Source organism: Ovis canadensis, chromosome 22, assembly GCF_042477335.2.
Source record: "Ovis canadensis isolate MfBH-ARS-UI-01 breed Bighorn chromosome 22, ARS-UI_OviCan_v2, whole genome shotgun sequence".
Classification (NCBI taxonomy): Eukaryota; Metazoa; Chordata; class Mammalia; order Artiodactyla; family Bovidae; genus Ovis; species Ovis canadensis.
Window position 1 is genome coordinate 38,424,810 of NC_091266.1, and position 14,115 is coordinate 38,438,924.

At 42.1% G+C, this 14,115-nt stretch overlaps 1 protein-coding gene across 18 annotated transcripts in view; it reads left to right on the forward strand.

The window, feature by feature from the left end:
* GBF1 (golgi brefeldin A resistant guanine nucleotide exchange factor 1) overlaps positions 1-14,115 on the forward strand; it is a 124,602-nt gene that overhangs the window by 86,965 nt on the left and 23,522 nt on the right. For all 18 annotated transcript variants that reach the window (XM_069567355.1, XM_069567363.1, XM_069567360.1 and 15 more), the window contains 5 exons: positions 5,247-5,378; positions 9,802-9,920; positions 10,457-10,565; positions 11,073-11,133; positions 12,292-12,346. In XM_069567355.1, coding sequence (XP_069423456.1) covers positions 5,247-5,378; positions 9,802-9,920; positions 10,457-10,565; positions 11,073-11,133; positions 12,292-12,346 — 476 coding nt within the window. The remainder of the gene's footprint in view (positions 1-5,246; positions 5,379-9,801; positions 9,921-10,456; positions 10,566-11,072; positions 11,134-12,291; positions 12,347-14,115) is intronic.

The following is a 14,115-nucleotide window of genomic DNA, read 5'->3' on the forward strand; positions in this document are numbered from 1 at the left end:
TGCACACTCAGGACTGATCTCCTTTAGGATGGACTGGTTGGATCTCCTTGCAATCCAAGGGACTCTCAAGAGTCTTCTCCAACACCACAGTTCAAAAGCATCAATTCCTCAGCACTCAGCTTTCTTTATAGTCCAACTCTCACATCCATACATGACCACTGGAAGAACCATAGCCTTGCCTAGATTGGCCTTTGTTGACAAAGTAATGTCTCTGCTTTTTAATATGCTGTCTAGGTTAGTCATAACTTTCCTTCCTAGAAGTAAGCATCTTTTAATTTCATGGCTGTAATCACCATCTGCAGTGATTTTGGAACCCCCAAAAATAAAATCAGCGACTGTTTACCCATCAGTTTGCCATGAAGTGATGGGACCAGATGCCATGATCTTAGTTTTCTGAATGTTGAGCTTTAAGCCAACTTTTTCACTCTCCTCTTTTACTTTCATCAAGACGCTCTTTAGTTCTTCTTCACTTTCTGCCATAAGGGTGGTGTCATATGCATATCTGAGGTTATTGATATTTCTCCTGGCAATCTTGATTCCAGCTTGTGCTTCATCCAGCCCAGCGTTTCTCATGATGTACTCTGCATAGAAGTTAAATAAGCAGGGTGACAATATACAGCCTTGACGTATTCCTTTTCCTATTTGGAACCAGTCTGTTGTTCCATGCCCAGTTCTAACTGTTGCTTCCTGACCTGCATACAGATTTCTCAAGAGGCAGGTCAGGTGGTCTGGTATTCCCATCTCTTTCAGAATTTTCCGCAGTTTATTGTGATCCACACAGTCAAAGGCTTTGGCATAGTCAATAAAGCAGAAATAGATGTTTTTCTGGAACTCTCTTGCTTTTTCCATGATCCAGCGGATGTTGGCAATTTGATCTCTGATTCCTCTGCCTTTTCTAAAAACAGCTTGAACATCTGGAAGTTCATGGTTCACGTACTGTTGAAGCCTGGCTTGGAGAATGTTGAGCATTACTTTACTAGCGTGTGAGATGAGTGCAGTTGTGTGGTAGTTTGAGCATTCTTTGGCATTGCCCTTCTTTGGGATTGGAATGAAAACTGACCTTTTGCAGTCCTGTGGCCACTGATGAGTTTTCCAAATTTGCTGGCATATTGAGTGAAGCACTTTCACAGCATTATCTTTCAGGATTTGAAACAGCTCAACTGGAATTCCATCACCTCCTCTAGATTTGTTCGTAGTGATGCTTTCGAAGGCCATTTACTTCTGTTAGGTCCATACCATTTCTGTCCTTTATTGAGCCCATCTTTGCATGAAATGTTCCCTTGGTATCTCTAATTTTCTTGAAGAGATCTCTAGTCTTTCACATTCTATTGTTTTCCTCTATTTCTTTGCACTGATCATTGAGGAAGGCTTTCTTATCTCTCCTTGCTATTGTTTGGAACTCTGCATTCAAATGGGTATATCTTTTCTTTCCTCTTTTGCTTTTTGCTTCTCTTCTTTTCACAGCTATTTGTAAGGCCTCCTCACACAGCCATTTTTGCCTTTTTGAATTTCTTTTTCTTGGGGATGATCTTGTTCCCTGTCTCCTGTACAATGTCACGAACTTCCGTCTGTAGTTCATCAGGCACTCTGTCTATCAGGTCTAGTCCCTTAAATGTATTTCTCACTTCCACTGTATAATCATAAGGGATTTGATTTAGGTCATACCTGAATGGTCTAGTGGTTTTCCCTACTTTCTTCAATTTAAGTCTGAGTTTGAATCCACAGTAGGCACTTGTTTAAGTCTCTAAACTCAACAGTAAGAAAACAACTCCATCAAAAAATGGGCAAATGACTTGGACAGACAGATCACCAAATGGTGTTTGATGTCACTGGCCATTAGGGAAAGGCAAATTTAACCCACATTGAGATACCACACCTTACGTACTAGAATGACTTAATAAAAGTACTGAAAGTACCAAGCACTAGAGAGGCTGTGGAGAAATCAGAATCCTCATTGCTAGTGGGAATGCAAAATGGTATAGGACTCTGGAAAAACAGTTTGGCAGTTTCTTATAAAACCAAACATACACTTATTCTTTCACCCAGAAATCCTACTCCTGGATATTTATCCCAGAGAGATGAAAACCATGTTCTTTACACAAAAACCTGTACCCGAATGTTTACAGCGGCTCTATGCGTACTTGTCCCAAAATGGAAAAGCCCAGTGTCATTCACCTAGTGAATGGATAAGCAAATTGTGGTAGAAACATGCAATGGAATACTACTTGGCAGTAAAAAGGGAACAGGCTATTGATTTAGGTAGCAGTTTAGACAAATCAGCCTGAAAAGGTTATATACTGTAGGATTCCATTTATATGAACTCTTTGGTAAAACTGTGGTAAGAGACTAGATCAGTGGTTCACGGGAGTTGGGGTGGGGGAGGGCTGTGATCACATAGGAATAACAGAGGGAGTTTTCTGGGGTGATGAGACTGTTCTGTATTCCAACTGACAGTGCTTACAGGGATCTATGTGTATGTTAAAACTCATAGATATGTGTACTAAAAAAGTCAATTTTACTATACAATAATTAAAATTAAAAATTTTTTTAAGTACAAAAGAATCTTAACATACAAATCTCAGCCTAGTTCACACCAAGAATGGCACCCAGGTGATGCAGCGGAATATCAGGCCCTGCCTTCTAAGACTGAGGTCTGAAGTCACTGAGATCAGGTTTAAGGGAATGGCCACCTATGAACACGGACCTGAATTCAGAAAAGCCCTTTCCTCTGTGGAAAGGCTAGACTGGCATGGGGAGCCTATTTCTTCTGTCCCTGGGCTCTTCTAACCAATATTAGAAAAAAATTTGTTACTGGAACTTGTTCTTTCAAAACCTTCAGTTGAAGCACCCCTGCAGAGACAGATCACACTTCCATCAATTTCAAGCCTACTGAGAACAGTAGAGAAACTACTCTTTGGTACATTAAGTCATTTGGCTTTGGGAGCCCACACCCTATGTGTGTGTTAAAATTTATAGGACTCAAAGAGTCAGTTTTAACGAATTAAAAAAATTTAAAAACAAACAAAAAGAAACAGAATGTACTTCGCCCTGAAAGTGTCAAATGCTGGTTATAAAATTGCCCACGTCTTTGACTACAAAGCAAATATAGGTATAGCAATTGAGTGAATGCTCAGAAAAATCTGTTCCCTATCCTACATCTCAAAAGATTTTTTTCCATTTAACAGTTTCATATCTCAAATATTCCCAACTTGACTATTTTTTTTAAACAACAAACCAAATTGTTTGTAATAGAGTTGTGTTCCTAAAGCAGCAGAACTAGATGACTTTAATTTTCTCAGTTGCTTTTTAAAGGTATTTTATATGTTTATTTTCCCAAATATTTCTATTCCTTACATCTGAACGCTTTACCATCTTACACACACACACACACAAAGGTCTTTCTCTAGGCTTTTTGTGCAGATTGTACGTCTCTTGGTGGGGGTAACGGGGGATGAGAAGCAGGTTTTATACAGCTGATGTGATCACTATACAGACAAGCTTGGAAAATGCTACCCAATCTGCCAATTAATTAAAGCATTAATCTGAGGAGCAGCCGGGCCAGGGAATATTTACCCTGAGAGGGGCGTGGTAGAAATTGAGTGGGAAGCTCCTTGTATTTGCATGAAAATGAAGGTGCTTAGGAAACCAGCTTCCTTTTGTCTCTAAAGGTGGGGCAGCCCTCATCCAGTCGCTAAATCTTTCTAGTCTGTTTAGGAATCCTTTAAGGAAGCTAGAGTCTGACGTATGATAGCACTGTAGAAAAACAAAAATTAAACCCCAGGCATAGTAGGGTACTGAGCAAGTCCAGTATAGAGTAGCTTCTTAGACCTGGAATGAAACCTAAATTCAGGAGTTTGTGCTGATAATTAAGTAGAATAGATGTAATGTTTTTGCAGGTTTTAGAACCATATGTATGGGTTCAAATTCCAGCTCTGCTTCTTACTAGCTCTGTGATTTGGGGTCAGTCATGTCTTGTCTGAGCCTTATTTTTTTCATCTGTAAAATAAAGATCATGAATTGCCTCATCATCTCAAGGTAGTTAGCCCTCTACTTACTGTAGACTGAAAGAAGGCTGGAGCGTGATTAGGACCTTTTGGTCCAGTTCAGTAGCTCAGTGGTGTCTGACTCTGTGACTCCATGGACTGCAGCACGCCAGGCTTCCTTGTCCATTACCAACTCCCAGAGCTTGCTCAAACTCATAACCATCAAATTGGTGATGCCATCCAACCATCTCATTCTCTATTGTCCCCTTCCCCTCCTGCCTTCAATCTTTCCCAGCATCAGGGTCTTTTCCAGTGAGTCAATTCTTCGTATCAGGTGGCCAAAGTATTGGAGTTTTGCTCAGCATTGCTCCTTCCAATGAATATTCAACACTGATTTCCTTTAAGATTGACTGGTTTGATCTCCTTGCATTCTAAGGGACTCTCAAGAGTCTTCTCCAACACCACTGTTCAAAAGCATCAATTTTTTGGTGCTCAGCTTTCTTTATGGTCCAACTCTTAACATCTGTACATGACTACTGGAAAAACCATAGCTTTGTCTAGACAGACCTTTGTTGGCAAAGTAATGTCCTGCTTTTTAATATGCTGTCCAGGTTGGCCATAGATTATAAACTGCCTCCAACACAGCCTTTTGTTCTTTTTAAAATTATTTTTCAGCAAGGGACTATAAACCACAAGTTTCCCCCTCAGCTTCCTGGGATGTGCTGCATTCTTTATCTCTGAGAGAAGTGACCTTGATTATAACTACAAAAGACCTGAAGACAGCAGCTCATCCTGAGATCTCTTTGGCCTGTTGGCTGTACTCAAGATGAGGTTTACCTGTGTATCCCTAGGGAGGGTGGTGAAATGGACATGGAAAATTGACTCAGCTGTATTGATGATATTAAAGGATTACTGTTAATTTTTAAACTGTGGTTTGAAATATGTATGTGTGTGTGTGTGTTTGTGCATATGTATATTAAAAACATAAAGTTTACCATCTTAACCATTAACTCATTGTTAATTTTTAAACATGGTAATGATACTGTGGGTTGTTTTTTTTTTTTTTAATCTTTTAGAGCTACAAACTAAAAATTTTACAGACAAAACAACATAGTGTCTGGAGTTTGATTCAAGATAATCCAGAAGGAGGACGATGGTCCCAGCAACTAAGAACTTTGCCTCACAGCACAGACAAAATGGCCTCTTTCTACATTTAGTTTCTTGTAAGATGGCACCTCCTCATGCTCATTTCTTTTCTTACAGAGCTCTCAGAAATTGAGCCCAATGTATTCCTTCGTCCATTTCTGGAAGTAATTCGCTCTGAAGATACCACTGGCCCTATAACTGGACTTGCACTCACCTCTGTCAACAAGTTCCTGTCCTATGCGCTCATAGGTAAGCACTCGGGCTTTTTTGAGTGACCACACCCTTTCATTTCTTTGCCATTTCCAGGGTGGTCAGGCTTTAGGCAATGAGCTGGTGTTGCTGGAAAGTTTTCCCCAGCTATCTGTTTCCTTGTAGAAAAGAAATAGGATTGTTTTTTGGTTACTCATCACACTAATTGATTGAGGTTGTACAGAGTGGGAGTGAGAGGTTTCCTTGGTGCTACTGATTTCTTTGTGCTTTGGAGGCACAAAGGATATGATGCCCTTGGAGGTTTGATTTTAGTTTATCTTTGTTTTTCCAGTATCATGTATGATTATTTTAAGAAGATAAATAATAAAGAGTTGACTAAAAGAAAAGTTAATGGTCTCTCTCAATGTTCCTCATCCTTCTTTAGGTAAATGATGTTAATAGGAAGGTTTGAATCTTTCTATACCTTTCCATACCTGTATATAAATATATATAAAGTCCTACTTCTTTTTAAAAAGAAATAAAAATAGAATTGTGTGCTAAATTTTTTTTCATTTAATAGTATTAAAACAGTGTACATAATATAATTATCTATCTGATTTATTATTTTCCCTCCAATTTTATTGATATAATTGTCGTATAACATTGTATTAGTTTAAGATGTACAGTATAATGATTTGATATATGCATATGTTGCAAAATGATTACCATACTTAGTTAAGTCCATTACTTCACATAGTAACAAATTTTTTGTCTGATGAGAACTTTTAAGATCTGTTGTCTCAGCAGCTTTCAAACATACAACACAGCATTGTTAACTACAGTCATCATGCTCTACACTACATCCCCAGAACTTAATAATCTTATAACTGGGAGTTTGTATGTTCTTTTTTTATTGTAATAAAATACACATAATATAAAATTTGCCATTTTAAAGTATATAATTCAGTGGCGTTAACTATATTCACAGTGTTGTACAGCCATCCCCACCATCTGTTTCTCAAACTTTTTCATCATACCAGACAAGAAATTCTAACCATTAAGCAATAATACACCATTTCCCCTGCCCCTCAGTCCCTGGTAAGGTTTTTATTCTTTTGGTAGCTGTATAATTTCTATAGTATAGATATAACACAGTTCACTCAATCATTCTCTTATTGGAGAATATTTAATATTTACGTTGTTTCTGTTTTTTGTTGTTTTTTTTTTTAGAAAAGATTTATTTATTTTTGGCTGTGCTGGGTCTTCCTTGCTGCACGTGGGCTTTCTCTAGTTATGGTGAGCCCAGGCTACTCTCCGTTGTGGTGCACCGGCTTCTCATTGTGATGGCTTCTCTTGTTGGGGAGCAGAGGCTCTAGACACATGGGCACCCTGGCTCAGTAGTTGAGGCACACGGGCTTAGTTGCTCAGGGGCATGTGGAATCTTCCCAGACCAGGGATCAAATTCATTTCCCCTGCATTGACAGGCGATTCTTAACCACTAGCCCACCAGGGAAGCTCACATTGTTTCTTATTTTGAGCCATTATCAATAATGCTGAAATAAGCTTCCTTGTTCACATAGCTTTGTTATAAAATTTCCTTTTGTATGACAGATTCCTGTACTTGAAATTTGAATGTCTTCTCCTTTATTGAGTTGTCTTTGGTTTTCTTATCAGTTTGTAGAAGTTCCTTGTATAGTGAGAATATTAACCCATTATCTATCATAGTGTTACAGATTTCTCTCAGTCTAGCCCAAATGTTTTATCTAGTCTATTGTTTGTCTCTGAATTTATTTATGGTGTATTTTAAAAATTTCTTTTTAGTTGATTTTGTTACTCAAAATCCTGAATTCTTTTTCTCCTGTTGTCTGCCCATGTGCAATCATGAGCAGCACAGAACACGGGCAGCTGTCCTTATTTCTAAGTGGGGAGACAGGAAAAGTGGCAGCTCAGGTAGCTAGCAAGAAAGGAAAATGCCCTTCAGTTCAAGGCAAGAAAACTCTTTATCTTTTCTAGAAAATTGGATTTGTTTAGTTGAAACATTCAGGATTGGGAGCAAATATGCTGGTGCCAGCTAGGTTCTGAATAGGGGCATCAGCTTCTCCAGGCACCCTGGTCCTAGCTTCATACTTGTCCTAAGCAAAAATCAGGCCCAGCTGCTTAGAGCCTTGCCCTGAGCACCACCTGCAGGTCATCTCTCTTCATGGCCTCCAGTAGCTGCCCTCTGTGCCTTTTCTCTCTCTCTGCTCTTTTGTCAGTGTTACTGTCTGGCCTCTCTTGGCTTGGCAGACAAGCTGGTCATTGGAGACCTCAGGCCAGCTGGTCACTGAAGTTTCCTGTGGTGGGAAAAGAGAATGCTGGAGGTGGTGATTGCAGTGGGCATGAGAAAAGGAACAGGAAGGAGTGTATGAAAGCCAGAAGGCAAAGGAGATGAGATTGGCAAATTTCCCTGAAGTCTTCTCCAGGGTGGCCAGGAAAGGAGGAGATTCTAAAGAAGAGGTCCTGCAGAAGATAAGGTCTGTTACTGTTAAGTGAAGCAATCTTTTGTTTAGGCTGCCCTTCTTGAAGGAATTGCCCTCCATCTCTCAATCCTGTGATGAAGGCTTCTAGGATTATTTTAGATCCTACTCCAAAGACCAGCCTTTTATTTGGCCCCACACAGCTGCCAGATCAGGATTTGTGCCTCTGATTGCCTGGCTTGTGAGGCCCTGCCTGTGGTTCGAAGGACCTGTCACTTGTACTTGCCTTTTAAGAAAATTAAGTTTGCTACTTCATTCAAGCTCAGAGGATAAGAGCTACAAAAAGATCAATAGAGCTTAAACCACTTTAACTAGGGAGGTTACTGAAAGAAGGGAAGAAATAAACCCTCAGAAGTTTGTGAGGTGAGAGCAAGGAGCCATACTAGGAGCCATTCACTAGGAGCTCTGAAACACCCACACGGCACCAAGAAGGTCCTGGATTTTCTGAGCAAGGAAATGTCCTTCTGTGGACTCTGTCCAGCAGGCCTGTGAGAGAGGACTCAGGCAACTGCCTTGAGAGCATAAGATTTTCTGTATTGATTGAGAGAAACATGGAGAGTTGGGTAATAGAAGGAGCTGGGTCACTTCCTCTACTATAGATTATCGTGAAATTGGCTTCCTTCTGCATGACCTCTAAAGTAGCCATTCATGATGCTGAGTAGAGGCATGAAGTAAATATAGGACAATAAGAGTCTTTGACTAGGTATCAGAGACTAACCAGGACGGAAGAGAAAAATGAAAACCAATCACAGTTGATGAAAGTGTTCTGGCTCATTGTTGCAAGAGAAATGTTCTGGTTTATCAGCCATCCCCAGAGCTTCAAATTCAGGAACTCCATTATTTTCAGGTACAAGGAAAGAGAATGGAGAATTTCTTCTAATTCCTACACTTTAAAACTAGGAGGTTCTCTTACCTTACACCATGTCACCTCTGGAGCATTTTTCTCTGTCACTCACAAAGTTTTTGTCATATCCCCATCTTTTTTTTTTCCTATTTGTACCCCCTAAGAACAATCCAGGCTGTTCTGGAGGACCCTTGTAAGCCTTGATGGAGGTCACTTCTTTGTCTACTCCTTATGGGTATTTAAATCATGAATGGGAGCAGTTTCCTCCTTGGCAACATTTGTGTTAGCTTCTACCCCAGTGCTGGTTGTCAGAGCTGACATCTCCCTTCATATTCACAGTTTAAGGTCTTCCTCTCTCCTGCTTCTCAGTTAGCTAGCCTCCAGCCCTCTTCAGTTTGTCCCCTGTCACTCCTTAATCTTTATTTAAGGATATTTGTCCATGACATACTGTTAAGCATGAAACCAAAGCAGGAAGTGCTCTCTGATTTGCTATAATGGGCACCCAGATCTGCATATTGGCAGCAGTGACTGTCCATTTTTTCCTTCTACTCCCCTACCTCAGTTGCACCAGAATATTGCATTCCAAAAGCAATCAGATAGAGAGATGTGTTGAAAGAGAACACATGAAAAGAGAAAGCCTTCAACCTTGACATTCAAAGCTCTGGCCCTCCCAGGCACTTGCTCTGGGCCAAAACCTCAAACTTCCAGGTCTTTCCTCTATCAAGTGAGTAGCTTTACATCAGTGATTCCCAAGTGTGGTCCCCTGACCAGCAGCATTAACTTTACCTGGAATCTTGTTAGAATTGCAGATTCTCAGGCCCCATGCTAGACCTACTAAATCAAAAATTTGGGGTGTGGGCCAGCAATTTTTATTTTTTACAAGCTCTCCAGATGATTCTGATATGTGATTGAGAACCACTTTTACACAGTAGCGTTTGTGCTGAGACAGGCACAACATATATCAGCCAGTTACAGGCAAAAACTCTCAGGTAATTCAAGGAGCCATGGGTTAGAGAATTGAAGAGGAGAAAACTAAAGTCTCTCAAAATAGACCCTACACAGGATGTCTTGACTTTCTGTCTCTCCTCTTCATGTCCTTTCTTTTTTTTCTTTGCTGGAGCAGATCCCACCCATGAGGGCACAGCAGAGGGCATGGAGAACATGGCAGATGCTGTCACCCATGCCCGTTTTGTGGGCACAGATCCTGCCAGCGATGAGGTTGTCCTGATGAAAATCCTTCAGGTAAATGGAAGGGAACAGCAATTAGGCTAATGGCCAGGAGCTGGTGCCTCCGGCTCTACTTACCAGAGCCTGCCAGCAATGTGAAGCTGTGCTTTGACTCCACTGAGGCTTAGAGAGCTACTTTGTTTCCAAACAAGCTGCTCCGTATCCAAAGTAAAAGCTTTTTCTAAGGAAATAATTAAAAAGCTTTAAATTTGATACTGATATCAAATAACCGGAACCCTTAATACACTTGTACCTCGGGCAGACTGTATCTGTGCCATCCATCTGTTGGGTTTGTGGGCTAGGGCAGAAATGAGTGCTGAACTATGTCGAGGTCATATAACGTAAAGACACAGCTCCTAAGATAAGCTCCTGAGACTCTACCACCAGCACCAAGTAGAAGCAAGGTCAGTATTCTTGCTAACCTCTTTCTTACTCCTGAGTGCTTCCATAGGAGACTAGAGAAACAGGAGGCACTTTCTCTCCCCTCATGTACACCCTTCTTTACCCAGCCTGCCTTGTTTATCATAGTGTCTCCTTTTTCTTCCTGGTAGGTACTGCGGACTCTGTTGCTGACCCCAGTAGGTGCCCACCTAACCAATGAATCTGTGTGTGAGATTATGCAGTCTTGCTTCCGGATCTGCTTTGAAATGAGGCTCAGTGGTAGGTGCTTGAATACTGGGCCTGTCATCATTCCTAGGGGCAGTATCTGTGAGTATGAATATAGATGCTGTCTCTGAACCCGAGAGAGAGAGAAAACTCATGACTTCTCCATCACCTACCTTGTGAAGCCATAGGGATTTTGAAGTCTCTGTACTTGACAATTTGTTGTGTGGCTAGAAGAGACTTTAACTGTTTGTGCCAGGGCAGGAATTGGGCTAGATCGCAGACTGACTTAGACCAGAACCAGATCTCCTTCCCTCGAGGTTTCTGGGATTGACACCGGCCTACAACCCCTGAGAACATATCCTTGTGCCTTTTTTTCCTGACTCAGTAGTGCCATCTAGTGGGTCAGTGAAGTTAAGGCTGCCAGGCTGAGCTGGAGCTGGTTTTAATAAGTTTGGTATAATCCTTAGTAAACAAGGTTTGGAGGGGAGTCTGCTCTGAGAAGCCTCCTGATAATAGCACGGCAAGTAATGACACCTGTGTTATTTGTTTTTGCCTGTGCAGAGTTATTGAGAAAATCCGCAGAGCACACTCTCGTAGACATGGTGCAGCTGCTCTTCACAAGGTAAACCTGCTGCTGTTTGCTTCAGCCCGGCTGCCCAGGCCTCTTGAGCCTGCCTGCTTCCACACAGCCACTTCAGGGACCTGGCCAACCCCACAGCCACATCAGAGGCTACTGAGATTGTGGATGGGAGTAATTCTCTGGGCCCAGGGTTACCAGGCAAGGGAGAAGGAGGAGGGAGATGGCTTGGCCTCAGAGGGAAGCAGAGGGTTATTTGATCTAGGCTGACAGAACTTCTGCCTCCCCAACTTGTGTCAGTTTCTGTGCAGGTAGCAGCTGGGAAAGGAAACCCAGAGGAAACCAAACTCAAGGGAGCCTGGAGCAGGTTGCTGAGCTGCCAGAGCTCAGTCCAGTTTCTGTGAGGAAGAACCAGGGCTAGGGTAACCAGCAATCCTGGTTTGCCTGACTGTCCCCATTTGAACACTGAAAGTCCCGTATCCTTGCAGTCCAAAACCATTGGTTACCCTCATCAAGGCCCTCAACTTAGCCCTGAGGCAAGCGCTTTACAGCTTCCCCTAAAGGATATTGATGATGGAGGAGGTTATGCATGTAGGGGAGCAAGGGTTATATGGGAAATCAGTGTACTGTGAACTAAGATTGTTTTTTTAAATAGTCTATTAAAACGCGCACACACACTTCCACCTGGGATTTGTTTTTGCTCTCAAATCTGTAAATAATAATCTTTATTACCCACAGACTAGATTTGCCTCTGAACCCTGCTGCTAATTGTTTCCTACTTCACAGGTTCAAATTTACTGGTTTCAAAACTTCATCTGCCTTTCACTTTGACCCTATGCCCAGTCTCCTGGGGTTTTAATAGACTGCCCTCTCCCCATATCATGCCTTTCAGCAATATCTGCCAGGGGAATACAAGCAGGAGAGTATCAGTTTAAAGATGAAAAGAGCCTCTGCACTCCAGAGGTACTTAGTCACCTTTCCCTCATGACAGCTACCTTATTTTTTAGAACATGTCTGTGTTCCATGTTCCTCAATTTCTGTGCCCCTTCGATGAAGCTCTGAAAAGGGTGAAATTAGCCTGTTTCTTTTTCTAGCTTTTTCTAAGAGACTCTGACCTAGAGCATCTTTGGGCTGTGGCTGGCATGAAGGGGAATATTTGTTGTTATCCCTAATTACAGTCCATGGGATTTTCTTGTCTTACAGGTTACCTCAGTTTAAAGAAGAACCCAAGAACTATATGGGGACCAACATGAAAAAGGTATGATCTGCTATCCCTCACCCAGACTTCAATCTCCCAGCTTCTGTGCTGTTGGGATTTTCCTGGATACCCTTGCTTAGCAAAAGTATGCTTTTGCCTAGACAGGTTTGCTTGGAATCTAGAAATAGTTATCACTCATTTACCAAGAGATTTTCCAGGTACCTCTTTCCCAAGTACCTCTCCTTCCCCAGCCTTTCCTTTCTAGCCTGTCTTTGTTGACTCACCATGTAAGCTGGTGAGCCAGTCCTTCATGGAATCTGGGTGAGGCCCATCAAGCTGGGCCAAAAATGTATGCTGCTAAAGGTGACAGTCCTGCCGTCCACTCAGGGCCCAGTCAGCAGGTAGGAGGCCTAGGGAGGCTATACCTAAAATCCCCTGATGCTGGAATAGACTGGGCTCATGCTTGGGCTAGCCTCTGACAAGATAAATCAAGTCTGACTCCAGATCAGAAGGTTCTCAAACTTCTAGGAGAAGAATGGTGTTCAGAAGAATGGCCTCTTTCTGTCTTAAACTGAAGCCCTGGACTTCACAGGCCTCTGATGAGGATTCTGCTTGCAGCCCTACAAGCTTCTGCCCTTGAAGCTGACCCTTGGCTATTTGGTGCATGAACCTGACCTTCCCATTTCCCCTGCCATCCATCCCCGTCCTGCCCTGTGCCCTGTTGGCTTGTGTCTGAGTTTATTTCACTCTGTTTAAATCGTTCGTTTGCCTGTCTTTCACAGATTTCTCCATGTCTCCTCAACAAACTGGAGCTAAGTAGTGGGGAGCAGACCAAAGCCCTGAACCAGTTAGAGAGGGTACTACTCTTTAAGAACCTCAAGGTCTCTCTCCCTCTCCCTCTCCTTACCCCCTTTTAATTTATTTATTTAAATGTTTATTTTTTATATGCAACATCTGGGTCCCATTGTCCTCTGTGTAGAGCACAATTTACCCCTCCCTAGTAATATCTCACAGCTTTGGAAGAGCTGCATGTGTTTTTAACTTTGCAGTGTTGGGAATTTTCATGGGGCATCTGGCTGCCTGAAGGCAGAAGGAAGCCTTGAACTGGTAACACATTGTGTAGTGAACCTAGATAGAGAGCCTCGGTCCTGCTGACATCTTGTGAGGAGGCTTAATATCTACCATTTCTAGGGGAACTATGAGGGACCATCAAACAAGACCCTTCACTTTTCTACCCTCTCTCTGTCTTAGAGCTGGCATTAAAAAGCTTAAGCACAGTCCTTGATTCTAGCTGGATAATTGAACTTGGTTTTGAGGGAAAGGGTAGTCTGTCTGGTTGAGGTCTTTTTTTTCTTGGTTACCATTAAAGGAGTCATTCTAAGATTTAGGACTCTAGATGGATGAAAAGGAGCCAGGTCCCAGGTTAGCCCAGGACACTGGAAATACTTTGTGATCTGCCAGGGGGCCCTCTGTCCTTGAGAAGTAGGGGAACTTAGAAGAGGTGCAAGCTAAAGATAACTCTAATCCCCGTATCCCTGCTTTAGGAAGGAGAAGGAGAGGAGGCAGTATGGGCTATCTAAGCTATCCCAAGATTGTGCATGCTAGAGGTGTAGCTGTGGACATCCAGGTCATTGAAGATGGACTGTGTGTGCACTTGGCAGTCCACAGGCCTGTGCTCTGTCTGCCTCGTCTCAAAATTTCATTTGTGTGCTTGCCTAGTCTCAAGTTGCAGCTCTCTTCAGTGGCTACCCTGTGCTTTGCCATGTTTATTAAGCTGGAACCTGCCCCCCCCTTTTTTTAATAAAGCTTATATTGTCTGTTGGAAGTAG